Below are 27,793 nucleotides of genomic sequence, written 5' to 3'. Positions count from 1 at the left end.
GGATGTCTGGTCATTTGTTCTGACACAAGCTGTTGGGGAGTTATATAATATTTTTAACCAGTTTATGAAAGAGGATCCAAAACCAAATTTGTGTAAAGTTGCAAATAAACATTTCCAATTAACTCTGTCAAATGCTTTTTCTGCATCTAGACATAATATTGTGGTTTCAATGTTTTTGCTACATGAGTAATCTATTAAATTAAGTAATCTGTGTGTATTTGTTGATGAGTGCCTAACTTTTATGAAACCAGTTTGGTCAGGATGAATTAAGAGGGGTTATTTTCTCTAGTCTCTTTGAGAGAGCTTTGCAGATTATTTTAAGGTCTACATTTATAAGGGATATTGGACGATAGCTTGAGGGATATACAGGGTCTTTGCCTGGTTTTAGCAGGAGATTAATGTTTGCAGAATTCATATTTGATGGAAGTCTGCCATTTTCTTTGATTTCCAACAACGTTCTGTAAAAAACTGGTGCTAGAATCGTCCAGAATTCTTTGTAGAATTCTGCAGGAAAGCTGTTTGGACCTGGAGCCTTATTATTGGGCATACTTATCAGGGCTTCCTGGAGTTCACCTGATATCAGTGGTGAATCCAGTGCCATTGCTTGAGTGTCTAATCATTTTGGAAGAGTTATGTTGTCTTAAAACTGATCAATTTCCTTTTTAGATGGGTTTATTTGTGGTGAATACAATCTTTTATAGAAATCCCTGAAAATGTTGTTTATTTGTTTCGGGTCATATACTGTGTTCCCAGATGAATCTTGAACAGCACCTATAGTTGTTTTTTATTTATTTATTTTTAGCTGGTTTGCTAGAAATTGACCGGATTTATTACCTTGTTCATAATTTTGGAAGCGTAGTCTTTGTTCTAAGAATTTTTTTTTTTTTATCAATTATCTCATTTAATTCTAGTTTTGTTTTGTGTATTTTGTTCAATGTTCCCTGATCTTGGTGGGACACGTAGGCTTCTTCTAGGGATTTGATGGTTTTTTCTAATTCCTGAATATTTTTGTTTTCTTCTTTCTTTTTATGTGATGAGAAAGAAATTGTTTTACCTCTCATCACAGCTTTCCCTGCTTCCCATAGAACAGAAGCTGATGTTCCGGGAGTGTCATTATAGTCTAAATATGAAGTCCACTCTTTTTTAAAATATTGAATAAAGTCTTCATCTTTAATCAGCAGTGTTGGGAAGGTTACTTTTAAAATGTATTCCATTACAGAATACTGAATACATGCCCCAAAATGTATTCTGTAACGTATTCCGTTACGTTACTCAATGAGAGTAACGTATTCTGAATACTTTGGATTACTTAATATATTATCATGCTGTTTACAACTACGTGAATGTACTATTGCTGTGATTTATTACTGTTACTGAAGGTCCGTGGCTCCGAACCGTAGTAAAGGAACCTCTGGCTAATACGGTGGGTTCCGTGTCGGGCTGGTAGCCGAAAACTAGCTTTACTTTGTTGTCTGGGTCAACTTTGCTTGCCAGAGACAGAGAGAGGCGTTGAAAGGCTGCTCCAACGGAACTTATTTTTTCCGGAGGAAAACACGAACACAGTGTACAGTTGAGTCTTAATAGCTTACTTACAACTGGGCTCGTCAGGCACTCTTCTTGGCTGCAGTGGTTATTATTATATTTACATGCTTCCAGCTCCCGTTTTTGCTCCGTGACAGCTCGGACTTTTCCTTTCTCTCCCTCCCTCGCTCACAGACACATAATGTGTATGGCAGTCCATTCTCGCTGCAGCACGGACTACACTGCCCATGATGCTACATTCTTTAGGACCATGCCTGTAGCATTCTGCCTTTTAGCTTAGCACAACAACAACAACAAAAAAGCGCTCTCTCACCCAGGAAACACGCAGAGAGAGAGAGCGTCACCCTGTAACCATGGCAACCGTAACGCTGCCGCCTGAAACAACATTACGTAGCTGTCAAACAAACCCAAACAGTCCTGACCCGCGACAATATGAAACAGGGAAGTACCGCCGTGTAATCCATTTATTTCAACAAAGTAACTGTATTCTGAATACCACCTTTTTAAACGGTAACTGTAACGGAATACAGTTACAGTTATTTTGTATTCTAAATACGTAACGGCGGTACATGTATTCCGTTACTCCCCAGCACTGTTAATCAGCGATGTATTAAATCTCCAGTTTTTACTTGGCATAGTATTATTCTTGTGCATTAGTGTTAAAGATACAGGAGCATGATCGCTGACAGCTATAGGGTGAATCTCAGTGTCTGAAATGTCACTCAGCAGTGAGCTGCTGACCAAAAAATAATCCAGATGAGAGTAGGAGTGATGAACATGTGAGAAAAAAGTATATACCTTACTGGTGGGGTGAAGGGAGCGCCATGCATCGCAAAGACCAAAGTCGCTCATATACTGTTTGATTATATTTGTGGACTGCCAATTGCGCTGAGTTCCTGCTGTGTTGAGCCTATCCATTTCTTCATTTAGTCCAAGGTTGAGGTCGCCTCCAAGAACAAGTGTGCCATCTAAGTGTTCAGAGAGTGCACTGAAAAAACTGTGAAAGAATGAGGGATCATCAACATTTGGACCATATACACTTACAATACATAGCTTTTTATCAAGTATAGATAGTTTAATGATTAAGAATCTGCTCTCTGGATCTATAACTGTATCGAGTACTGTGAAATTAATTTTTTTATGTATTAAAATTGCTACTCCCCTTTGTCTAGAATTATAACAAGCTGAGAACACATTAAGAAACTCAGGTGTTTTAAGTTCATTCGAACCTCTAAGAGGTCTGTGGGTCTCTTGTAAAAGGACAACATCTGCCTGTAGTTTTTTGAGTTGGTTAATTATTTTTAAACTCTTTTCTCTGGAGCCAGCTGCATTTACATTCCGTGTAACGAATCTTAGTGCACCCATAGATGTCTGTGTATAACTAGGGGTGTATGCTGTGTGTGTCGCTTAGACAGGTGGAGAGAATACATCACTTGTTCATAAATAAAGAGAGGGAGAGAGAGAAAGAATGTGTGGCAAGATGCTCCCTGAGTCTGACTATGTGTTTGCATATTTACTAATAGGAGTACGCTTGGCTTAAGTGTGTGTATCCTGTAGGTCTGTATGCGCTGTCTGACTGATGTAAATGTGCTGCCGTTGAGCGCATGATTGAGCGTGATCGTGCTATGCGTATGTGTCGAAATAAAGGATGTTGTTTGTGGATGAGTGTGGAAGCAGGTGATCGAAGCAGTGAAAGAAATAAAGAAAGAAAAAAAGGACAAGGGTGAGCAGCATAAAAACAAGAGGGGGAAAAAGAGAGAAAAAACAAACAAACCCGGAAACATTCCAATCAAACCTTTGACGGAGAGTGATGGTATTAATTCTGCTATGATATCACACTTAAGATGCGATTTGATACTGGTAAGTTAAACAGATGTTAATGTTAAGTTAATGCAAGTTAGTGTGAGTGGATGGGGAAAGGGTGCAGCGGATTCTTATCTGGTGTGAAGTTAATACAGCCACGGAGTGATGCCGGGGTCGTGGTAAAGCTGTCCGTCCACGTACAGCCGGTCCACAGCGAAGACAGTGCGGGAGCCCTTCTGGATGAAGCCGTGTCGGATTGGGAAGAGGACCCTGCGTTATTCCAGGATCTCTTTGGGGAACTGGTCGTTCACGCTGAAGTCCGTTACTTTTAATTCCCTGCCGCGGCTTTTCACCTGTTCCTTTTGTTTGAAGTGGCCGAATTTGGCCACTATAGGACGTGGTCTCGTGGCCGGCGACCTCACGGCCCCCAAGCGATGCACTCTATCGAAGGCGATGTTCTTTTCGGTGTCCTCCGGCACCTTCAGGTGGATTTTAATGAAGCTTTTCACCGTTGCCTCCGCGTCCTCTCCGGCAGATTCTGGAATACCAGAAAACACAAGGTTGCCTCGCATGCTACGGGCTTGTAGATCGATAACGGACTCTTTTATTTTTTTAATTTCTATGTTTAGCTGGGTCACGTTATCGGTGAGAGATTTGACCGACTCCCGTAGCGTGGCATTTTCAGTGGCAAGCGTTTCTACCTGCTGCTGGCTGAACTCCAGGGATTCTCACAGAGATTTAAATTCCCGGTGTGAAATCTCTACCAGGGACAGCCTCGCATCGAAACTGGACAATCGCTTGTCGATTGACTCCAGGATGTCTGCAATGTCTTTGCCGGCAGGTGGTGTTGTGCCGGGGGAGTCTGCCGGGCGACATCTCTTCGATGACGGTGTCTCAATTTTGGCCGGGGAGGATGCACTCTGAGCCGTCTTCATGACTAAATCCTGGAAACAGCAGTCGATGTAATCTTGGAGAGCGTCTATACTCTCCCCGTTGTCCTCCAGGGTGTTAGAGATGATAGGACAGATGTTGTTAGTTATATGACAATTGATTAGTATATTTGGTAATACTGAAGCTTAAAGAAACTTTGTTCAATTCTAACCTACCATTCGCTTTAATTTTCCGCCAAAATCTCCGGCGTCTGACGTCAGTTACAACACGAGTCGTTTACCTTGTCCGTCACTTCCGTCACTTACCTCCTCACTTCCCTCACTTACCTCCTCACTGCTGTTGCAGTCTAACTACCGCCCTGCCCCCTCAGCGCAGTGCTGAGCAGAGGGAGGAGGGGCGCAAACGCAAGGCTCTGTTTGCCGTCTCTGCTCAGCGCAAACACATGGGTGACTTGCAGCGTGAAGCGAAAAAAAGTGAAAGAGAGAGCAAGAGAAAGAAAGAAAAAAAACCCCACGACTCCCAATAAGGAGCCGGCTCGCATCATTCACTTCGAAGATCCAGCTCTAAGAGCCATTTCATTCGCGACCGACCCAGCACTACCCTCCACAGCTTCTAATGAATTCTAAAAGACAACTTGCAGGTCAGTTTCACTGTTCACTTATCAGCAGTTTTGGGTAAGTTACTTTAAATTAGTAACTTAGTTACATTACTAGTCACTTCTATCAAAAGTAACTCAGTTACTTCAAGTTACCCGTTACTTTCAAAGTAACTAGTTACTAGGGAAAGTAACTTTGGTTTTAGTCAGAATTGTCTTGTTAATGTGTTGCTTCCGTAACTGGATACCCAGCAAGACTGCCCAGTCTTCTAGCTTGCTTACTTGCCACAAAGTGCACTGTGCCACCTGCCAACATAAAGGGAAAAATAATGTGCATATTTCCACAAGAGAAATCCCACGCCTGGACCGTCATTGGTAAATGGCCCGTATTTATATAGCGCTTTTCTAGTCCCTAAGGACCCCAAAGCGCGTTACATATCCAGTCATTCACCCATTCACACACTGGTGACGTGGGCCACTGACAGAGGTGAGGCTGCCGGACACTGGCGCCACCGGGCCCTCTGACCACCACCAGTAGGCAACGGGTGAAGTGTCTTGCCCAAGGACATAACGACCAAGACTGTCCGAGCCGGGGCTCGAACCGGTAACCTTCCGATTACAAGGCGAGCTCCCAACTCTTGAGCCACGATCGCCCGTTCACTGCTGCCATGTGTAATGGAATTTCTTTCACTTATGTATTAATCACGTTATTGTAATGCCTTGGTGATTTTAACATGTCTGACACTCATACTGTAAGACAAATGGTGGGGGTCTATTTAGGAAGTTGGGGGAAGCAGACAACTCCACAGGAGGGAGAGTCTTTTGTCTCTTCGAGGACTCTGGGAGGTAGCAAGGGAGTGTGAACCTTAAGGTGTGAAACAGCTGTGTACTGCCTTTTGTTCCTGGAGAAGGTATTTAACTGAGAGCCATGCTAGGCTCAGAGAGACTCTGCTGACCCTGCCCCGTGGTCATGCAGGCTCTCCACAAGCTTGGTTGTCTGTTCTGTGTGTTTTGATTAAAGAATGTTAGCTACCGCTCACCGCTCATCTGCAGGCTTTATTTAAGTGGAAAACTTCCACAACACATGATTTTAGCCTATGTCACAGCGTCATGTGCGCTTTTTACATCCAAGACAAAAACTGCAGTCATGGTGCTTTCGATTGTACTCAGAACTCAGAAATTCTGCCTTCCGAGTCGGAAGATGTAAGTAACACCAGACTGCAGATGAGCTGCATACAGGGCTGGACTGGGACAAAAAATTGGCCCAGGCATTTTGACTAGAGACCGGCCCACCATTATAGGAAAAGCTAGATACATATTTTAAATGAGAATAAGAAAGAAAAGTATTTCTTTGTGTCACTGGAATATTTCTAACATTTTGAGTTATTTTCCAGTGTTAGAAAATCAGCACTGCTCAGTGTTAGTCATTGTAAATCTTCAGAACTGACTAGGTGACTAGGCCATTTGTTTGGCTACATATGTTTTGGCTACATACATTGTTACATATGTACAAACTGTCTTTCCTGTGCTTGGCTGGAGCACACAGTTGGGGGGAGGGGCTAATGCCCTCTTTAAAGCTGCAGTATGAGTACAGGTGTTTGAACAAACAGCACTTTCTTCTTCTCTCCTGGGACTCGATGTTGGCAGATGCTTTCTGGACACATTTGTCACTTTGAGCTTTTTGACCTGAAGGGTCTGTGCAGCCTGGATCTGCTCCAGCATCTGCTCGGAGAATGAAAGTCACGATCCGATTGGCTGTGAGCAGCATGTGGGAGCAAAGCTGGAACACCTGAGGACAGGTTTGAAGAAGCAGGGAGTCAGTGCAGACAGAAAGCCTCAGAGCTTTGAAGGAGAGGCTGCAGGAGCCGAGAGCATAGACTGGATATCAAAGATGGCATGTTTGGAGTGAGTGTATTTGGAGCGGATGGTGGAGCGCCCAGTCTCTCAGTGGATTCATGTTTCAGTCCTGGACGTTGATGCTTGTTTGTTTGAAAGGACACAGATGGACACTGTGGTGGTTACAGTGACATCATGCAGTTTGTGTTTTGACCTCTGGAAAACCAGCAGAAATTAAGGACTTGGTGAAGATTAGTGATTTTCCGAGTTTCACCTGAATGCAACACAGACTTGTTGATGCTTTTGAGTGTCCTTAAATGCCTCTCTGGGTGTTTCCTTCCTGCTCAAAGTTCCTCTTTGCTGAACTTCGTGGAGTGGAGCTTTTTTTTTGGTGTGTGTGAAGAAACTGTAAGTTTGCTTTGTTTCCTCCTTTAACAATTTGTCTTTAGGAACTTTATTGTTTGTTCAGCTCATGTTTCATTTCTTCACACAAGTCAGTGTGTAATGTTTCCCAACGAGGCCGAGTGTTTCCGCTATTTTCTTTCTGTGTGTGATCAGACTCTGGGTATCAGACTAAACACACTGAATGTGTCCTGAGCTCGGCCAGAGAGCCTCTGAGCTCTGGGTGTTTATATTCACAGGGACAGCAGGAGAGGGAGAGTGGACTTTATAAATGAAAATTTAGTATAGATGTGTGTTGGATACAGTTTCAACATGGTGGTCTTAAAAATACTCACAAACTGTTGGATCCACCCCAACAGGAAGAAGTGTTACATAGCACACAAAAGCTATTGTAGTTCCCTAAAACTGAACTCACAACTAAAACTAGATGTGTTTTATTTGTTAGTTAATTAAAATTTAAATTAAATTAAAATTTGTACTAACGAGAATTCAAAAGGCATTCAGACAGAGGATGAACTGGGTAGGAGGCTCCAAAGGATTATTTTGAACTTCAAATCATATGAAGTTTTTCTTGTAGTCTAAGAATAAATTTCAGTATAAGAGATTCTTTTTAACCTTTTGAAATAGTTTTGTTATCACAGCATATCTGAGTGAAAAAAGTGCGAGGTTTTAAATCAAGTACTGCACAGGCTTTATAAAATATGCTTAATTAGTAATCAATAATTGAAAATAAAAATACATTCATATATGTAATAAAATCATAAACCTCAATAAAAAAAAATGAAACCTCATCAAACCATGGGTGTGTCCATAATAAAAGCAATGATTTTATGTTAACATGGAGCTGAACACCAGTGAGCTCTTATGATAAGTGTTGAAGTGAATTGTTAAATGTTGTCATTTTTATGCTTACTATCTCTACATTGTTGGAGGTTCTGGGGCGGGGGGGGGGGGGGGGGGGGGTGGCGGGGGATGTTATTGCAGATGCATCCTATCTGGAAGATCTGCTTCTTGTGATGTTGCTTCCTGCTTTTATGACCCTTTTGATCAGGAGGAGGTCACACACACACACGCTCACATAACACACACACACACATTCTTACCTGCATGCACACACACACACATATACATACAGTGCCTTGTCTTTGTAACCAAGGGGGGTTACGAGGGGAGGTGCGAGTAAACTATTGTGTATTCTGTGAAATGTTTCCCCAATAAAAGGCAGCAAGCAGAGGCTGGATTTGGGGTCATTTTGTGGTAGATACCAACGAGGCCTCCCTTGCAAGTAAATCGATCGATCGCTGTTGCCTTGTTTTTCTTTCACGGGAATAAGTCCTGGATACAGCGGGGTCTGAGTTTAGACCCAACAATAAGGAACAGGTCAAAGATCAGGAGCCACGACCAAAAAGACTCTGCTACCTCTGTCTTTGAGCCCAGATTCAAGAATGTCTACAGCTGGTAGAGAGCTGTGAGCTCAATGGACATAATATAACGGGTGCAATATACTAATATAACAACAATAATACTTACAATCATGTGAGAAAATTAGGACACCCCATTAAAAAAATTAGCTCTTTATTATGAACTGTTCAAATATATCAATTTCCAATCATGTTTTCATGTATTATTGGAAAAGAAAATGACTTCATTGCAACTAAACAACAAAAGTTAACATTTTTTTTTACTCATCAAAAAAAGATATGGACATAAAAGTGTGTGAATGTGTGTGTGAATGGATGGATGACTGGATGTGTAAAGTGCTTTGGTGTCCTTAGGGACTAGTAAAGCACTATACAAATGCAGGCCATTTACCATTTACCATTAATGAGTATTTTAATAGAGGAAAAGTTAGGACTCCCTACCCCCTAACAACTAGTGTTGCCCCCATTGGCTGATATAACTGTAGTCCACTCCTCAATGCAGAATTCTTTCAGCTGTGAGATGTTTGAGGGTTTTCTTGCATGCACAGACTGCTTCAAGTCACCCCACAGCATCTCAATGGGATTAAGATCAGGACTCTGCGCTTAGTTTTTAGCCAGTCCTTGGTGGATTTGCTGGTATGATTTGGGTCATTGTCATGTTGCAGTGTCCAGTTCCTCTTCAGCTTTAATTTTTTAACAGATGGTTTCACATGTTCTTCAAGCACCCTCCGACACACAGTCAGATGATGATCTATGAAGGTGAGCTGGCCAGGTGCTGCTGGAGCAAAGCATCCCCAAACTATGATGCTGCCACCTCCATTCTTCACAATTGGTTTGAGGTTCTGGATTTGATTTACACCAAACATGTCTACTGCTCTGGTATCCAAATAATTCAGTTTTAGACTCATCTGTCCAAAGAACATTATTCCAGAAGTCGTGGTCATTGTCTACGTTCACTCTGGCAAACTTCAGTCTGCCCTAATGTTTCTCCCAGAGAGCAGGTTTCCTCCTTGCACACCTCTCATGAAAGTCAAACTTGTGTAGTCTCTTTCTGATAGTAGAGTCACGCACTTTCACATCGACAGTAGAGAGCCTGCTTTAGTTCCTGTGATGACATTTTAGGATTTTTGACAAACACAGATATTCTTGTTGAGTAATCATACAATTCTTACTCCAGTGAGTTGAAAATTTACCTATATAAACAAAGGAAAATGTATGCTGTTATTACACTTAATAAATGATATAGAATAAAACAAAGCACAATTCAATGTTATTGTAACGTTCTCAAGAACCAGACGTTTTGGTCTCAGTTTGTCCGTTTATTCGGCGACAGGCAAACGGGCCGTTAACTCCGGGAGCGTGCTCTCATACAACACCTCCCTCAAGCTCCGCACAGTCACACACCCACAACAACAACAACCCAGGACCCCCCTCCCCTTCCTGCACACATTAACACCCTTTTTCCTGCAGCACAACCAAACATGTATCTTAAGAAACAACAGCGTGCAGAGATAAACAACCTGACTGTAACACAACATTTAACCATCGTTACATTATCTAAAAGCTTATTTATTTTGTTCAACAGTCTTTTCAGTACATTTCAGAATGTCATGGGTAGTAGGGTGAATTTCTGTTAAAAAAAACAAAAAGAAAGAAAGAAAAGAAATAACAAATAAACAAAAACGTGTTGCCAGTTTCTTTTGGGTGCTTTGAGCACCCCAGCAGAGACGTTAAAATTCCAGAGTCCAGAACCAAAAAAGAAAAGTGTCCAGCAACTTAATAATTCACCCACACACACCCTGAACGTCTTGTAAAAGCTGAACATAACTATTGCACATTTAATAGGGTAGTGGAGCCGCGGACCAGGATGGCAGCATAAAGTGGTTGCTCCGTGTAACCTGCATTAAAAACCCAGAACAACCCCAAACTAGAAACTTAATTGCTATTGGAAAAAGTCAAAAACGACTAATCTCAAGGACTGTGATATTTTCACTCGAAAACGCGGTTCCCAAAAACCCGTTAAAACCGATATTTTGGCAACGCCTGAAAACAGCGAGGGAGCTGCTAGCGCTAGTAGCATGAGTGACCTTAGCACGGTGTTAGCTGAACTTCGGTCATTGCGCTCTGAGTTTAGTGTATTCGGAACTAAACTGGACAGCATAGATAACCGTATGGGCGAAATGACGAAGTCAGTTGCTGCTTTGGAGAAAAACATGACGGAGGTAAAGCAAAATGTTGCTGCAAACGCTACACGACTGGAGGAAGCTGAAAACAGAATAATGTCGGTGGAGGAGCTCCTGGGAAAGAGCGTGGCCGATCTCAGCAATGCCATGAAGCGGATATCCTACCTGGAGGCAAAAACCGACGACCTGGAGCACCGGGGCCGAAGGAAGGACCTGCGGCTATTTGGCCTCCAGGAGGGCGCCGAGGGTCAGCGGCCACTGCTGTAGTTTATAAGGGAGATGTTACCGCGCTGGCTTAAGACCGACAGATCGTTCATTGTTGAGAGGGCTCACCGCACCCTAGCACCTCCAAAGCCAAACCAACACAGAGCTGTCCTTATCCGATTCCTGAACTTCCAAGATCGGGAGTTTGTTTTCCGCTTCACAAAACACAGTAACATCGAGCACGATCGACCATCCGGCAGCGAACTGAGTTCAACGCGATCAGAAAGTTGTTCGCCGACAAAGGAATGTTCCGCGGGTTTCAATATAATCCATGCAAGATGAGGATCCTCCACGATGGGAAGATACACCTGTTTTCATCTCCAAAGGAGACAATGGATTTCCACCGTAGACACACTGGGCAGGACTAACTGTAGCGGTGAGTGTTTCACTCCCTGAACTGCAAAATCAGCTGCTCATAACTGATAGACGGGCTGTAAAAAATCTGTATTTTCGCTCAGTTATAATATTTGGCTTTTTGCCACTCACTGATTTGCCATGTTATTGGATAGAGGAAGTTTTTGTTTTTTTTATTTTCTAGAGCTTGAAAATTTTCCATTGCGTTTTAGTAACGCTACTGCAAATGCAATTTTTTGTTTGTTTGTTTTTCCTTTTTCTCTCCTTCTCCCTCTTGAATACAACAATGTTACCTACTTTGGTCAAACTTTTATCCTTTCAAGAGGGATTCTGTAAGTCACAAAAAGGACACTGCCGTGGATCTGATATGTTAACACATATGGGTTTGTTATGTTTATGTCTTTGAATATGGTGTATGCATGGTTGATGGACACCACTGTTGCTTTTGTTGGGTTGGGTTCTTATAGTTCAGCTATTCCCCTTTGTAGTGGAATAGCACTGCCCCTAGTTTACTACTCTGAGTAAGGGAAGGGGGGGGGACTTTAAGTGTTATGGGTCAATGCCAGGGTTTTTTTCTCTATTTATTTCTCTATTTTATTTTATTCAAAGTTTACTTGTCACTTTTGTTTACTCGACATCAGCATCACGTGTTGTTATCTTAATATTACAGAATAAAACTTCCAAGTATGGACCAACTAAACACCCGCAATCTCTCTGACATAAAAGTCACTAGTTGGAATGTCCGGGGTCTCAGGAAACTAATCAAACTGAAACAGGTTATAAGCAGGATCAAGCAACTGAAATCAAAAATAGTTTTTCTTCAAGAAACACATCTGACAGACTGTGAACTAAAGTCTGTGAGGAACAGATGGCCTGGCCAGGTGATCCACACATCATACAATAACTATGCGAGAGGTGTAATTATTTTGATTCATAGAAGCATACCATTCCAAATGATGAAAATAATAAAAGACCCTGCTGGTAGGTACGTAATCACTCAGGGTACCATCCTTTCTATTACTTTAAACTTGGTGAGTCTCTATGGCCCAAATGAAAATAAGCCCAAATTTTTTGAAGATCTGTTTCTTACTGTATCTGCTTTGCAAGGACTGTATATAATTGGAGGAGACTTTAACTGTACTCTCAATCCGAGTATAGATCGCTCAACAGGCTCAGATACATATAAAGCACAAACTAGACGACTAATAAATCAATTTATATCAGATATCAACTTGGTAGAAGTGTGGAGAGAACAAAATCCTGATAAAATAGAATTCTCCTGTCATTCAAGTATACATAAATCCCGCTTACGTATAGATTACTTTCTTGTCTCAAGAGAACTTTTATCAAGGATCAAACGGTGTCAGTATGATAGCATAGTGATCAGTGATCATGCAGCTATCTCACTGAGTATCCATCTAGGAAAGTTTATCCATAACCCCCCTCACTGGCGGCTTCAAACAAAATGGCTGCAGAATCCAGAATTTGTTAAATTTATAGAGGAGAAAATAGAAAATTACTTTGAGTTAAACACAGATCAAACTTGTGCCTCAGTGAGATGGGAAGGATTCAAGCATATATTAGAGGTGAAATTCTTAGCTTTATGAGTACAAAGAATAAACAGCAAAGAAAGCGAATGGAAACCCTAGATAAACAGATTAAATCTTTGGAATTAGACTTAAACGTTAGCGACGACTCAACAAAACAAAGTGAGTTGCTACGTCTGAGAACTGAATATAATAAATTATCATCTGATGCAGCAGCAAAAAGTCTAATGTGGCTGAAGCAATCTTATTATGACCAAGGAGAGAAAGCAGGTAGACTTTTGGCATGGAGAATTAAGAAAATGCAGAGTGAAAGAGCAATTAATAGTATAAAGACCTCTTCAGGGAATGTAACAGTAGATCCATTTGAAATTAATGACAGCTTTAGAGAATTTTATGAAAAAATTGTATAAATCAGAATGTGCTCAAACCTCAGAAGAACAGGACATATTCTTAGATCAACTTCAGTTTTAGACGCTAACAGAAAACACAAAGCAGGAATTAGACAGACGTCTAACTATTGAAGAGATATCTCAGGCTATCAAAAGCATTAACAGTGGTAAAGCACCTGGGCCAGATGGCTTTCCGATTGAATTTTATAAAACTTTCCAAGACAAATTATTAATTCCACTTTTTAACATGTATGAAGAAGTGTATCAAAATGAGGCTCTCCCACCCACTCTGAGACAGGCAATGATTACTTTGATACTGAAACCTGGCAAACCACCTGCAGAGCGTTCATCATTTAGACCAATAAGTCTGATGGGTGTTGACACTAAAATGCTTTGTAAAGTTTTAGCAAGAAGATTAGACCCCTATATATCACATTTAGTTCATAATGATCAAAATGGCTTTGTGCCAAAACGTCAAGGGTTTCACAATATAAGAAGGGTTCTAAATATAATTCATGAGAAATTTGATGCTAAAGATACAGCATTATTATCACTTGACGCTCGTCAAGCTTTTGACAGAATAGAGTCGTCATATTTATTTACTGTTCTCCCAAGATATGGATTTGGAAATAATTTTCTCAAATGGGTTGAACTTTTGTATACAAATCCCACACCTAGTGTTTTAACAAATAACATAGTTTCTAACCTATCACATAGAACCCCTGGCGATGACAGTTAGAATGAGAACTGACATATTTGGTGTCCAGTTAGGAGATCAGGAGCATAGATTGGCTCTGTATGCTGATGACCTGATAGTGTTTCTGACTAGGCTGTCCATTAGTATACCAAAATTAATGCAACAAATGGAGTTATTCGGACAATTCTCTGGCTATAATATAAATGATTCAAAATCTTCAATCCTATTTCTGAACAAGGATGAAAGGCTAAATCCTATTATACAAACCCCGTTTATTAATGCAAAAGAAGGATTTGTGTATCTTGGAGTTAAAATCACCCCAGACATTGATACCATTGTAGCAACAAACTATGATCCTCTGATTAGTGAAGTGGAGGAATTTCTAAATAAATAGATGACAATGCCCATATCAGTGATTGGCCGTATTAACATGATTAAAATGAATATATTGCCCAAATTTTTATATCTCTTCCAGTCTCTTCCAGTTCCTCTGCCTCTTCCAAAAGAATTCTTTGATAAGCTAAACGGTATCTTTAATAGATTTATTTAGAATAACAAAAAATCTAGACTAAGACTTCGCTTGTTGTACCTGCCGTATGAAAGAGGGGGGTTACAACTCCCTAATCTTAGACTGTATTACTGGTCTGCACAACTGCGCTCAGCCATGTTCTACTTTTCCACTGAGACATCCCCGGCCTGGTTACAAATTGAACAAACATCAGTAACAAATCTTCAGTTAAATCTGTATTTATATTCTGCAAGCCTGAACAATTTAAAAAAATGACAAATAACCCTTTTTTAAAAAACACAATAGATATTTGGTATAGGGCCCATCAGTATATGGGAGATAAGTCTTCTATCTCTCGTTTTACACCTATTTGGGGCAACATATGTTTTAAAGCAGGAAGAGCTGATGGGGGTTTCAAAATCTGGGCAGATAAAGGTGTACAGAAGGTGGCAGATCTTTATAAGGATGGCAACCTTCTTACATTTGATCAGCTATGCCAAATATACAGCATCCCCAAAAAACTTTTTTTTTTTTAAATATCTACAAGTTAAACATTTCGTTATGTCAAAATATAAACAGATTGTATCTGAGCCACCATTATCACACTTGGAGAATGTCATACTTCAAAAGCCAGTGGGTAGAGGTCATATCTCTTCAGTTTATACAGCTCTATTAACACATGATAAGGAATCTGCCACTGACAAGTTGGACGCATGGAGGGCTGACATCCAAGAGGAGATAGAGGAGGTGGACTGGGAAACTGCATGTTTAAAAGCCCAAAGACAATCAATTAATACAAGAATGAAACTCCTCCAATATAAGTGGTTGATGAGAACTTACATAACCCCAGTCAAACTGAATCGCTGGTCGCCTGTCATCCCAGATAGCTGCAGTAAATGTTTAGATGAGAAGGGCACTCTGCTTCACTGTGTATGGAGCTGTCCAAAATTACAACAGTACTGGAAATTAATCACGCAAACTTTATCTAAGATTGTTGGAGTAAATATACCTGTTGAAGCAAAAATGTGTGTGTTGGGTATATATCCAAAGAACTGTGATTTTAGCATCAGACAGGTAAAGTTAATTGACTTTGGACTCCTGCAAGCTAGGCGCTTAATATCTTTGTATTGGAAGAAAATGGATGTACCCTCACCCTATGTGGGTGAAGGAGATGGCATCATGTATTGTGTTGGAACGACTTACTTATATTGTCAGAGGAAAGGGAGTAGATTTTGAAGAAATATGGTTACCTTTAACTGAGTTTCTGAGACATTATGAAGTGAATTACTTTAGAAAGTGATACTTGGTGCTGAATTTTTTTTTTCTTTGCTGTCTGTTTCTTTGTTTTTGTTGTTTTTTATTTTTCGTTCGCATCTTGCTTTGTTTGTTTTACCCATGCTGTACATCGATTTTTTTTTTTTTGGTTTATTATTATTGTTGTTTCTTTTAATTTATATTTGTTTATTTTGGGGACTATGTTCTTTAATATAAATCTCATGTTAACTGTACTATTATTCTTTGCTTGTTCTGTATTATAAAAATCAATAAACATACTGTTTTAAAAAAAAAAATGGGGTAGTGCCACAAACGATTGCCTATGTACCCAGACATTGACATTTTACACAGGCTTACTATGATGAACTATGGAAGTTAAAAGTTATTTCGAAATGTTACCATCAATGAAGAGGAAACTAACACTATAACAAGTTTTTTAAAATACTACAAGACAAATTTTCACCATATATTCTCAACAATACAGATTCATCTGACTAAAATTTACATTTCGAATAATGATTTATCCACTTCGCCTTCATATTGTCCGACCAGGTCAAAATAAGATGGTCTGAATTGCTTCAAAGTTAAAACTCATCTGCTTTGGATAATCAATGTTGAGGGCATACAGAAGGCCAAAGAGGTATGCCAGGGCAGTAGAGAGGTCTGGAATGTTATGTAGCATGATGTCCCCCTCCAACACAACTGCATGTTCTCGCACAGACGTATCGGCATCGTCATCTTGTAGGATGGTGAGGATGGCAACTGATGCACCGTTCAACACTGGTTCCAAAATGTCAGTGTCCTGAAGAAAAGTAAAATATGAATTATTGAAAGCTAAGAAAAACTAAAGACAAAACAAATTTCTAAAGATTTTAACTTTAACCTCTATACCATGCTGGTCGTTTGACTCATGGAGGTTTTAAGAAGAAAAAGCTTATTTTCCTTTAATTAATGCCACCTTGTGAGTTTTGTACAAAAATATTTTCTGCTATGGAACAACCACTAACAATGCCCAGCTGCTGCTCAGCAGAAAAAAAGGAATGAGAGTTGTGACAACTGCAATCCCCACTATAAAATTATCTGGACTGCACTGAGGAAGTGTACATTTCCATTTTGGATTAACTCATCCTTTAAAAACATCTCATAGCAATTAGTTTTACTTGCATTACTTTTTTGTACTTACTAAGCACTTCAGGAAAACCTCTGTTGCATCTTCCCTTGAGGAAAAAGGGCAGGCCTCTCAGTGCCCGTTGGACACAGTGTTGGATGTCTAAAGAGTAATCAGTGGAAAACAAGAATTTCAATTAGTGAAGTAACATGGTGTACTATACACAATGCAAAATCAATCTCATAGTAATGAAAGTAAAGCACAGGTCAGACCCAGCAACACGCAAAACTTACAAAAAAAAAAAAAAACACCCAACAACAACACCATGTTAACAATTTTACTTTCTTTTTACAAATTAAATAAAATACTGCCAAATAAGAACAAAGGAATGACTGATGACATTCATTTTTACTGACATGTCCACTGATGTGTTTTGTTTGAAGCCAACATCTTTTTCAGTTTCTGTTAAGAGAAAAGTATACTCTTCTAAAAATGTCAGATAAAGGAGCACTTCACTCACCTGTTCATCAAGTTTATCCAGGAGGTCTTCCATCTCCTCACAAAGAACTCCCTTCTTAGACCAGTAGAGTTTCAGCAGGCCAGGCACAAATTTGTCAAAGGATGCATTGAAGGTCCCCAGGAGGTCTTTGCTTGTGAGCCGATGAAGTTTTTCAGATATCTAAACAATACATTCACCAAAATATTGTCATTTATTCAGCACAGAAAATTCCTGGGTAGCTGTCTTGGACAGTCTGCACCATGTTATATGCCTGACTGTGTTATCAACAGCAAAACCTACTTCAAAAATCTCTCATGAATACGTCTTTTGCACAGGAATAGAAACACCCCCCACAAAACCCAGTATCAAGATGAAAATACACATTATGTTTTAAGTTGCACCAAAATCTGTGACCAATCAGATTCTGTGACCTACCCTAGTATTCTTTCCCTAACCATCTCAGTCTATAGAAGTCCTATTTCTAGCACAAAAAAAAAAAAAAAAAAATACATGCTAAGTCAAAATTATGAGATTGCCTTTCTGTTTCACAATTTCGATTTAGCATGGGGACTCTTTTCTTCTACTGGCAGAAATGTTCAGGGTAAGGATTTCAATATAACACTGGCAAGGGCCTTGACTGGAGTGGTAGCACAAGATAATAAAGTTGGCCAATGCATTACCCCAGCAAATACCGTACTATTTCAATATAAGTATAAATAATGGCCAATTTGAATAATAATTAAATTGTAAATAAATTAGGACAGTCTTACCTCCTCAGAGGAAAACAGCGCAGGTCATCTCTCCTGGACCTCAGATACCATAGGCTGACACTCCACGACCTCTCTCTGCCTGAGAGAAAATGTTTGCAATAATGAAACATTTCAATATAATGTAGAAAAAAAAACGAGAAAAAAAAGTTACGAATCGGACTCCTCGATCCTTACTGCGCATGTGCAAAGTCGGACCGTACAGATCGCGTCTACCCGTGGAATTGTACATAAAATCAATACTCCACCAACAAAAAGGCTCTCAAAACAATACAATACTTTCCACAGCTTTGAAGGATGGGTCAGGTGTATCCTTCGTGGCCCACCCTATGCCAGAATTCATAGCGCGGCCCAGCCGATTCTAGTTTCAAACAATGGCGGCAGCCACTTAGTTTTAATATTACTCTTATTACTCTTTCTGGGTCACAAAGTAAACTTTTAAGATATTTTCAGGCGAGAATGTAGCTGTGTAAATGTCAAATATCTGCTCAGTTTATTAAGACAACACATTTTTGCAAAAATGCTTCTACGTTTTCGGAGACGTCTGCTACCACCAGCTTCGATAGCTAGCTGGGGATTCAAGGCTCGCTAGAGTAGCGAGAACAGCGAACTCCTGGCATATCATTTTCAACCCCCCGTGCGGTCCTTCGCTAGCTTAAACATGATATATAAGTCCCTTAGATGACTTAAATATGTTATTGTTTGGCTTTTTTTCAGTGCTTTACTCGTTCCACCCTCCTGGGTCCTCAGGAGGATGCAGCCAGCGCTTGTAGAAAATCCTAATAACAGATGTCGTTAGCTTACCTGCTAGGGCAAATGGCCGGCAGCTCCCGCACCTGTCCAAAAAATGGTCAAATAATACACTCCAACTTCAGACCAGGTAAAATCCGTAATGGTCGAAAAATTGTAATTTTCATCCAATTTTGGCCACGTTTGTTCCAATTTTCTTAGCAGGTTTTCAGTTCAGAACACGTCGACAAACCACTATCACACAATCTGCTCAGGCTCGTTTGGTCTTGTTCAAACTTATTCAGACCACGACGTGTGCCAGTCACCTACGGGGTTTCCCACTGGTTCCCAACTCGACTCAAAAACTCTACTCAAAAGTTGATAATCTTTGTTATGCTCGCTAGAAAATCTTAGTTAGGACAACAATGGAAGAAATTTGTTGGGCAGACAAGCTATTTTAGGTTGTAAATGGAAAGTTCTATTTCTAAGTCAGTTTAATTTGAAAACTTTACTCAAATCAACAATTACTAGTTATCATTTTTAGAGTGTAGTGTATTTCTTTATGTTATAACCAAGTAACACTTACTGATTTCTGTTTGTACACAGACATGATTTAAGTGAAAAGTGCAAAAATAATAAGATATAATTTTACTTTTATATTTCAAAATCACAATAATCTTTCAATTTAGAACTACAAGTTAAAAAAAGAACTAAACACAAATAAAATACACTTCAGCTAAATACTTCTAATTTATTTTCCCAAACCACCCGGAGCTGCAAAATAAAGACTAAAGAGCCGCAGGTTGCCGACCCCTGGGATAGACATTCATTTGCCTGGAATCATGTTTGTTTGTCACAGCTGAACCCAGAGCAAACTATGCTAAATTAGCATTTTTAGCTAACAGCTACAGTAAGTATAACAGTTACTGTACGGCTATCATTTGTTTAAATGACGCTTGTTCTTATACATGTAATACATTTATTACCAACCTAAGAGTTTACCCGCTGGTCTGACATGGTGAATGACTTCTTAGTCCAGCTCAAGATGCTGTACATTCCCGTCAGTAACAGTTTCAGTAAAACGTAGTTCTATTAATCTGCGCTCGATTACTCTGGAACCAGAAACGGATGTAAGTCCCAAATAACTGAATTGTAGGACTGAAACCGAAATTATTCAAGAGCTACATTTTTAAAGGATAAAATACAGTTTCAAAGCAAACGAATTCATTTTCAAAATATAAAATTCAATTTTAATTTAGTGATGATCATTTTCAAACCAATACATTGAATTTCAAATTAGGCAAATTCAAATTACATTTTACAAAACTTTTATTCAAGTTACAATTCAGATTCAATCTGAGCAATGCAAAGTGAATTTAACTTATTCAAATTCAGTTTCTAATGGCACAAAGTTCTGCCCATATCATGGCTCCATCTAGTGGACTGATAGTAGAAGTAAAGCAGCTGATGGCAGCTTCCTCTGCCTCACACTGCTGTCTAACTGCATTCAGCTGACACTGAGATGAAGCAGGAAAGAAGCAGCTGATATTTGGACAGCACACATGATGGGAAGGAGGATTTCAGTTTATGTGCACATGAATGATTTGTGTTTCCTCTGCAGGTGAAGGTAGAAAGTGTGTGTGAGCTGATGTGAATTGAGCAGCATGGATCAGTGTGAGGACAGAGAGGAGGGAGTCCCTCCCTCTAAAAGCACTCTGTGTGGGGAACATGAGAGCCAGACCAAAGCTCAGAGGTGAGACGACCATCTCTAACTGTCCATGACTCTTCCCCATGTCACAGCCCAGCACTCACATCGCTGCTCCATCATTATTCACATGAAGAAACGAGGAATGGGGTGGGTTTTGATTATCGATTTATCTATTAAAATTGATTCTAGCTTGGATAACGTGATATCGATTCATAAAAATCCTGAATCGTTTTTTTAATATAACTTTATTTTGCCCGAAACGCCAGAATCTCAGGTTAAACCTCACTAAATTTCAACAACCACCAAACAGCTAAAACAGTCAATGAGAGCAGGTACACGGATTCTGCACAAAGACGTAAACACAAAGCGCGGCCCGCTGACGGATCAGAATCAGTGACTTTCTCACCCGACGGCACGGACACGGTCAGGGCTGAAAGCCTACAGCTCACTGATTCTGATCTGTCGGCAGGTCCGTGCTTTGTGTTTACGCCCTTTTTGTGCTAGATTCAAAAGCTGCAGGTTTTTATCTCTCTCCAAACAACATTGACTGAACCAGCAGCAAAGGAAGATCCAAACTACGCTTTACATAAATATCGTTATGAATTCCCTCTTACTTTTGCTGTTTTGCTTCCACCACGATAAAATCACACTTCATGCACAGTTCTCTCTCTCTCTCTCTCTCTCTCTCTCTCTCTCTCTCTCTCAGTATACTTCAAGAACAGTTTCCCATCTAAAAATCTCTGTTTTCTGCATTATTCGCTTGCTTGTTATGCACAAGTCTACCGTTTTCTACAGCGCTGTCGGCCGCTGTTTTTTTCCTTTTACTTACTTCCGAAAAGAAAACCAAATTTCTTCTACTGAAAAAATTTTAACTGTTTAAAATTATGCAAAATTGCAAAACGCTTAGCTGTGTCTCTAAAACATCTGTAACTTTGCTCTGCTTCACTTCAGCAGCATCAGGTACTGTTCATATGTTGATTAATGGTTTTCTTTCGTTTTTGATCTACTGAAGAATATTTTTATGAAATCCCAGGCCAGGAAAATCACCTTCATGTTTTTCTGTGTTTTATCCTCAGTTACACAAAGACATCTGCTGTGATGCTTACACCTTTGATAAAGTCTCGCAAGTGTCAGCTTTCTTTTTTATAGATATAAAAATATGGAAATGTACTGATGCATGATTTGAGGCAAAATTTCCCCGAATCGAATTGTGGATCGAATCGATTCAGGACCTTGTGAATAGGAATCGAATCGATTCTAGAAATCAGTGACGATACCCAGCCCTAACGAGGAACTAAACGTAAACATGAACCAGCACCGAGAAAGAGCGTCAAGGCTACAAGTCCCCCCTTGAATTTTAAAGTCCAGCCTCATTCTGCTGCAGAGAGGTGAGCTGTTAGTAAAATGAACTCTTTGATTTAACTGCTTGATGTTGTTGGATATAAACTGCAGTGCAAACACGTCACTCTATGAGGTGCCGGGACATTATTACTGAAATTTTCTCACACACTACTGAAACACTGATCATTTCCTGATAACATTTAGTGGGGAGTAGAATTTATCACAGTAGATGTCTTTCTGAAAGTGCTGTAACTACGTTTAACAGTGCGTTCACACCGAATGCGATAGACGCGACCAAAAAGCACCAAACGCCCCTAGCTGGTCGCATGCACATTCGCACCACGACGCGCAACCAAAGCGAATTGGTCACGCTTCAAAATATGCAATTTTCACACACGTGAAGCGGAAATGTGGATGACGGCCACTTTCAGTGGTACCACCGTCTTTCCCTCGCCCAGTTTGAGGACCTGTTGTCCCGCGTCGGTCCAAGCATCGCCCACCTAGACACCAACTACAGGCGCTCAATCCCACATGCAGAGCGCCTGTCCATCTGTCTGCGGTTAGTTAAAGTGTTTAATACGATAGGCCTTTATTGATACCTGTGCTAATATATGCTCATTTGAAGTCCCAGTGACTTCCCCACAACGGCTCTGAGCCACCCACAAACCTCTAAAGTGCATTTCTGCCTTTTTAAAAAAATTTTCTTAATAAATGGAGCTTGCCTCCAAAATAAACTAACCTCTCTTTATTCTATTAAATAATTGTTCTTCACTATGTTCCTATATAGTAGTATATTTTTTCATTAGTATAATATGAAATAAATTCTACATGTGTCAAGTTGTGTGCCAATATTTGCTGTGTAGTAGAACTGAGACATTAGTCATTACAAAAATTTATTTGAAATAATATTAAAATTCTCGGTAGAGAAAACAGCTGGTGTCGTACAGCTCCGGGTGGTTTGCTATGGCGTTGATTAGCCTGTCGTCCATATTGAATGAAGAATGAAGGGCTTTAGATGGACCTGCCCCTTTGAACTAGGTCAGAGCATCACGTCACCAGGCTCCTGGTTGGTTGTCTTGGCGCGACTTGACACTTGAGTTCAGATTTTTCCAACTCGAGCGGTAGACGCGATACACGCAAATCCACAAAATTTACCACACAAACTGCCACGAGTATTTTTATTCGTGCTTCAAACGCGTCAGTCAGGTGAGACTGACGCGTTTTCGTGACGCAAATCTGCTTCTGAATTTTCACGGGACCCCCAGTCGCGCTTCATCGTGCTCCTCCATTGACTTTACATGTAAACCTGATGCTCACTCACTGAGTGTTTGTGGTTTACTTCTCAGACTGACTGAAGTCCACAAGAAGATGATGATGGAGAAACAGGAGGACAAAGCAGAGTCTGCAGGGTCCAGCTGTCCGTCTGTGAGGAGTGACCGGTCCAAACCTCAACCTCCAGGCTTCAGTGCTGAACCTGGACCAACGAGGTCAGAGACCTGTGATGAGCTCCTTTACATGTTTGTGTTTTCCTGGATAAATATGACCTGAAACATCCTCAGATTGTTACAAAGATTCATTAAAAAGAAAACGATGAAAGAGAAAAGATAAAAAATGTTAGACTTGGTCATTTGCTGTTTGAGGACAGTGATGCTTATATCTGTGGGGAAACTGTGACCTGAGTGGGTTCATGTTTGTCTTTAAAGAACAGAGCTGCTCTGATTCTCTTTGTGTCTGATCTGTTAAACAGTCTGAGAGGTCACACAGAGACCCAGCAGCTAAAGCCTGGATCATACTGGCTGCTGTTAATGAGACTCCATCAGGACAACACTGAACCACAGTGCTGTTCATGACAGGGCTGTGGGGACAAAAATTCTGCCTACAGCTAAATGTAAATCACATGACAAGAGACAGAATTAAATGAAACGAAAGAATAAAGTGTTTTTCTATGTGTGAAACATGTCCTTGGTAGAGCTTTGGCCTGTTTTCTCGTTTCTGGGTCAGAAAGGCTCACCATCATTAATGAAGCCATGAATTCTCAATACAGAACAGCTATATGTGGACTGAGTCAAGTAAGACACTAAAACAAAGAAGAATACACACAAAGAATATACAATAATAATAATAATAATAATGTGTTTTAGAAGCACCAAAGAAACTAAAACTCTGGATCCTAATCCAGCAGAAATATTGTAGACGTTTCTGAAGTGAAAATCCACCAACAAGCTGCTCTGTGTGAAGGACTGAGCTCAGATTCACTCAGTAATGTAGGATTGATCAGCAGGTACACAAATATTTAGAGTTGCTGCTCAAAGCAATAACAGCAAACACTTTCAGCAATGTCTGACATACTTTTATGATCTTATAGATGGGTAATACTGAAATGAATAGTCACCTGAAGAATTTTTGTTTCTTTAATTGGTTTCTTTTCCCCTACTTCCTGGGTATGCCTGCTAAAAGACATGAAAAAATGCAATTTATTTTCATAGTTGAACATCACAATATGAGAACAAGTTTTTGAAAATTATGTTTAAAAGACTTTAGTTTCAATCAAAGAGTTGTAGTTTTATCAACAGGAGACCAGAGCTCTGATAAGTTATTCTAGTGAAGCTACACTCCCTAAGACTATGATCTTGAAACATTAAATTTGTACACAGCTTTTAAACCTATTAGTCAAGAATAAACATTTATATCTAGGTCAATCTCCAGCCTTCCTTTCATATCAAAAATCCCTGAAAGAGTAGTTGTCAAACAGCTAACAGATCATCTGCAGAGGAATGGCTTATTTGAAGAGTTTCAGTCAGGTTTCAGAGCTCATCACAGCACAGAAACAGCTTTAGTGAAGGTTACAAATGATCTTCTTATGGCCTCTGACAGTGGACTCGTCTCTGTGCTTGTCCTGCTAGACCTCAGTGCAGCGTTCGATACTGTCGACCATAATATCCTATTAGATCGATTAGAACATGCTGTAGGTATTACAGGTACTTAGCTACAGTGGTTTGTATCATATCTATCTAATAGACTCCAATTTGTTCAAGTAAATGGAGAGTCCTCTTCACACACTAAGGTCAATTATGGTGTTCCACAGGGTTCAGTGCTTGGACCAATTCTGTTTACATTATACATGCTTCCCTTAGGCAGTATCATCAGACAACATTGCATAGCAGTGAAAATGTATGCTGATGACACCAAACTGTATCTATCCATGAAGCCAGATAACACACACCATTTAGTTAAACTGCAGGAATGTCTTAAAGACATAAAGACCTGGATGGCTGCTAACTTTCTGCTTCTTAATTCAGATCAAACTGAGGTTATTTTACTCGGCCCTGAAAATCTTAGAAATATGGTATCTAACCAGATTCTTACTCTGGATGGCATTACCTTGGTCTCCAGTAACACTGTGAGGAACCTTGGAGTCATTTTTGACCAGGATATGTCCTTCAACGCACATATTAAACAAATATGTAGCACTGCTTTACAATATCTCTAAAATTAGAAATATCCTGTCTCAGAGTGACGCTGAAAAAGTAGTTTATGCATTTATTACTTCAATCAATCAAACCTTTATTTGTCACATGCAAGTTTGCACCTGCAGTGAAGTTGGGCATAATAACAAAGAGACAGATTTCACAGCTGCTCTGTTCCCAAGTTCTACTGTGTGACTGACAGCCTTGAGTTTGAAATCCGCTTCGTAACCATGTCTCTTAACATGTGCATTTATGGTCCTTATACACACACAATAGTAATACGTTGAAGCACAGTACGTATTACTCCGCGAGGCTCCAGACTATGGTAGCCGCAATGCTCCGACAATCCATTAAGCGGTGCAGTGCCATAGCTTACCAAAGTCGTACTGAAACATTTTTTGAGAGATTGCTAAGCGCCGTGTACCACATAAAATCGGTTCACAGTCATCAAGCACAACCAGAATTCATAAATTAAGGTGCACTGTCAACTTTTGAGAAAATGAAAAGATTTTAGGCCGTGCAGCCCCTGTGGGGGCTGGGAAGAGGGTGTCAAGACTGCCCATATGGAAAAGAAATAGTAAAAACTTATAAAAGACTTGCATAAGATGTGGCCTACTTCATATAGTGAATCATATAAGGCTTATATGATTTACTCATGACAGTGGCCACTTTCTCATTACTTTAGTATATTGTTTTAGTAAGTATCCAAAACATACAAGTTTCATTTACATAATTTTTCAAGGGATCTTATATCAGTTTTCACTCTTGTATGCTTTTCGTACAAGTTTCACACAAGACAGATACAAACTTTATAAGATTTACATATATCTTTTCCATATGGCTGGGCTACTGTAATTTACTATTATCAGGAAGTCCTAAAAACTTGCTGAAAATGCTGCATCAAGAGTACTGACGGGGACTAGAAAGAGAGAGCAGATTTCTCCTGTATTGGCTTCCCTTCATTGGCTTCATATTAAATCCAGAATTGAATTTAAAATCCTGCTCCTCACATACAAGGTCTTAAATAATCAGGCCCCATGTTATCTTAATGGACTGGTTCTTATATAGCGCTTTTCTACTCTTCTGAGCACTCAAAGCACATAACTTGTGCATTCACCCATTCACAAGCAAATTGTTCTAAGTGCTTTCTACGTAACATTCACACACATTCATCCAATGGATGCATCGGAGAGCAATTTGGGGTTAATATCTTGTCCAAGGATATTTGGCATGCAGACTAGGGGAAGCCAGGAATCGAAACACCAACCTTCCGATCAGTAGATGACCTGCTCTACCGCCTGAGCTACAACCACCCCAATGACCTTGTAGTACCATATCACCCTATTAGAGCACTTCACTCTTGCACTGCAGGCTTACTTTATGGCCCCTCTTCTGTGGAACCAGCTTCCAGTTTGGATTCGGGAGACAGACACTATCTCTACTTTTAAGATTAGGCTTAAAACTTTCCTTTTAGCTAAAGCATATAGTTAGGGCTTTTTTTCTGTTTATTGAAGTTTTCAAAATTTCTTTTGAGCTGCCGCAAATTCATACCTCCATCAGCACAAATAAATTTGGAATTACAAAGTTAATTTATACAGACAAGGAGTCTGTATTGTATTGGGTTATCTGATTATAGGTTGACAAAATGTTTTGAGTCTAGGGTTTTGATATTTTTAAGATTGTTTTATTTCATATGAGAGTAGTACAGAAAATGTGTTATTGACTTCTGGATGTAGTGCAGACTCTATAATGTATTTATCAGGATAAAGCTGCATGAACTAAACTCCCCTGGAAATGAAGCTATCTTTGGATCTATGAGCAGACACTAAACAATTACTTCCTTTTACAGAAAGACTTGACCTGATTGTTTCTTAGCAGACAACTACTGGATCTTTATCCTGTGCTTGAACTAATTCTTCATGGTTCCTCCACAGAGTGGACCAGCAGAACTCAGAGGTTCCCAGTGGTCAGTCTGCCCAGCAGCATCAAACACACCTTGACTCCATATTTATGGTCTGCACATGTACAGCAACTACTTTTACATCTATTCTGTTCACAGTCATCTCCATGCTGCTCTTTGTAGACCAGTGGATTGTCAGTGTGTCCAACATGGAGCTGATGTTTGGCTCCATGATTTCAGTTTGATTGGCTCATTCATAAAATATTCTGTTCCAGCTGCTGGAGGACAACATCATCACTTTTGTGAAGAACGAGCTAAAGAAGATCCAGAAGTTTCTCAGTCCAGATTACCCAGAATGCTTAGAGAGTCAGAGGGAGGGTGATGAGCAGATGAGGAGCAGCAGAGAGGCATTTGTGAAGATCACGCTGAACTTCCTGAGGAGAATGAAGCAGGAGGAGCTGGCTAACCGTCTGCACAGCAGTAAGAGGATTTATATTAAGATTTAAGCTGCTGGCGATGAATGAAAAATTTATTGATGTCTTGAGATGTATTGAGTCATTTCTTAGA

At 40.0% G+C, this 27,793-nt stretch overlaps 2 protein-coding genes and 1 long non-coding RNA gene across 5 annotated transcripts in view; 2 read left to right on the top strand and 1 right to left on the bottom strand.

The window, feature by feature from the left end:
• The window catches only part of LOC106096543 (uncharacterized), a 121,701-nt gene that overhangs the window by 51,016 nt on the left and 42,892 nt on the right, over positions 1-27,793 (top strand). The gene's annotated exons all lie outside the window — the stretch shown is intronic.
• LOC102082992 (uncharacterized) lies at positions 6,958-27,645 on the top strand. Of its 2 annotated transcripts, XM_025905470.1 has the most exons (5): positions 6,958-7,075; positions 20,432-20,665; positions 23,206-23,346; positions 27,261-27,292; positions 27,502-27,642. In XM_025905470.1, the coding sequence occupies exons 2-5, from the start codon at positions 20,589-20,591 to the stop codon at positions 27,606-27,608; spliced, it is 357 nt and encodes a 118-aa protein (XP_025761255.1). In that variant the 5' UTR covers positions 6,958-7,075; positions 20,432-20,588; the 3' UTR covers positions 27,609-27,642. The 2 variants fall into 2 exon arrangements, with proteins under 2 accessions (XP_025761255.1, XP_025761254.1); XM_025905469.1 differs by having other exon boundaries at positions 27,261-27,645.
• Positions 15,832-18,448, bottom strand: LOC109201546 (uncharacterized). 2 transcript variants are annotated; one of them, XR_003219001.1, is made up of 4 exons: positions 18,085-18,448; positions 17,336-17,494; positions 16,891-16,977; positions 15,832-16,509 (listed from the first exon to the last, which is right to left on the bottom strand). It is a non-coding gene; the product is annotated as an uncharacterized LOC109201546 (long non-coding RNA). The 2 variants fall into 2 exon arrangements; XR_002061601.2 differs by having other exon boundaries at positions 17,336-18,448.

The sequence above is a fragment of the Oreochromis niloticus genome, linkage group LG3 (genome assembly GCF_001858045.2).
Source record: "Oreochromis niloticus isolate F11D_XX linkage group LG3, O_niloticus_UMD_NMBU, whole genome shotgun sequence".
Taxonomy (NCBI): domain Eukaryota; kingdom Metazoa; phylum Chordata; class Actinopteri; order Cichliformes; family Cichlidae; genus Oreochromis; species Oreochromis niloticus.
This window is presented reverse-complemented; position numbering and strand designations above follow the sequence as displayed.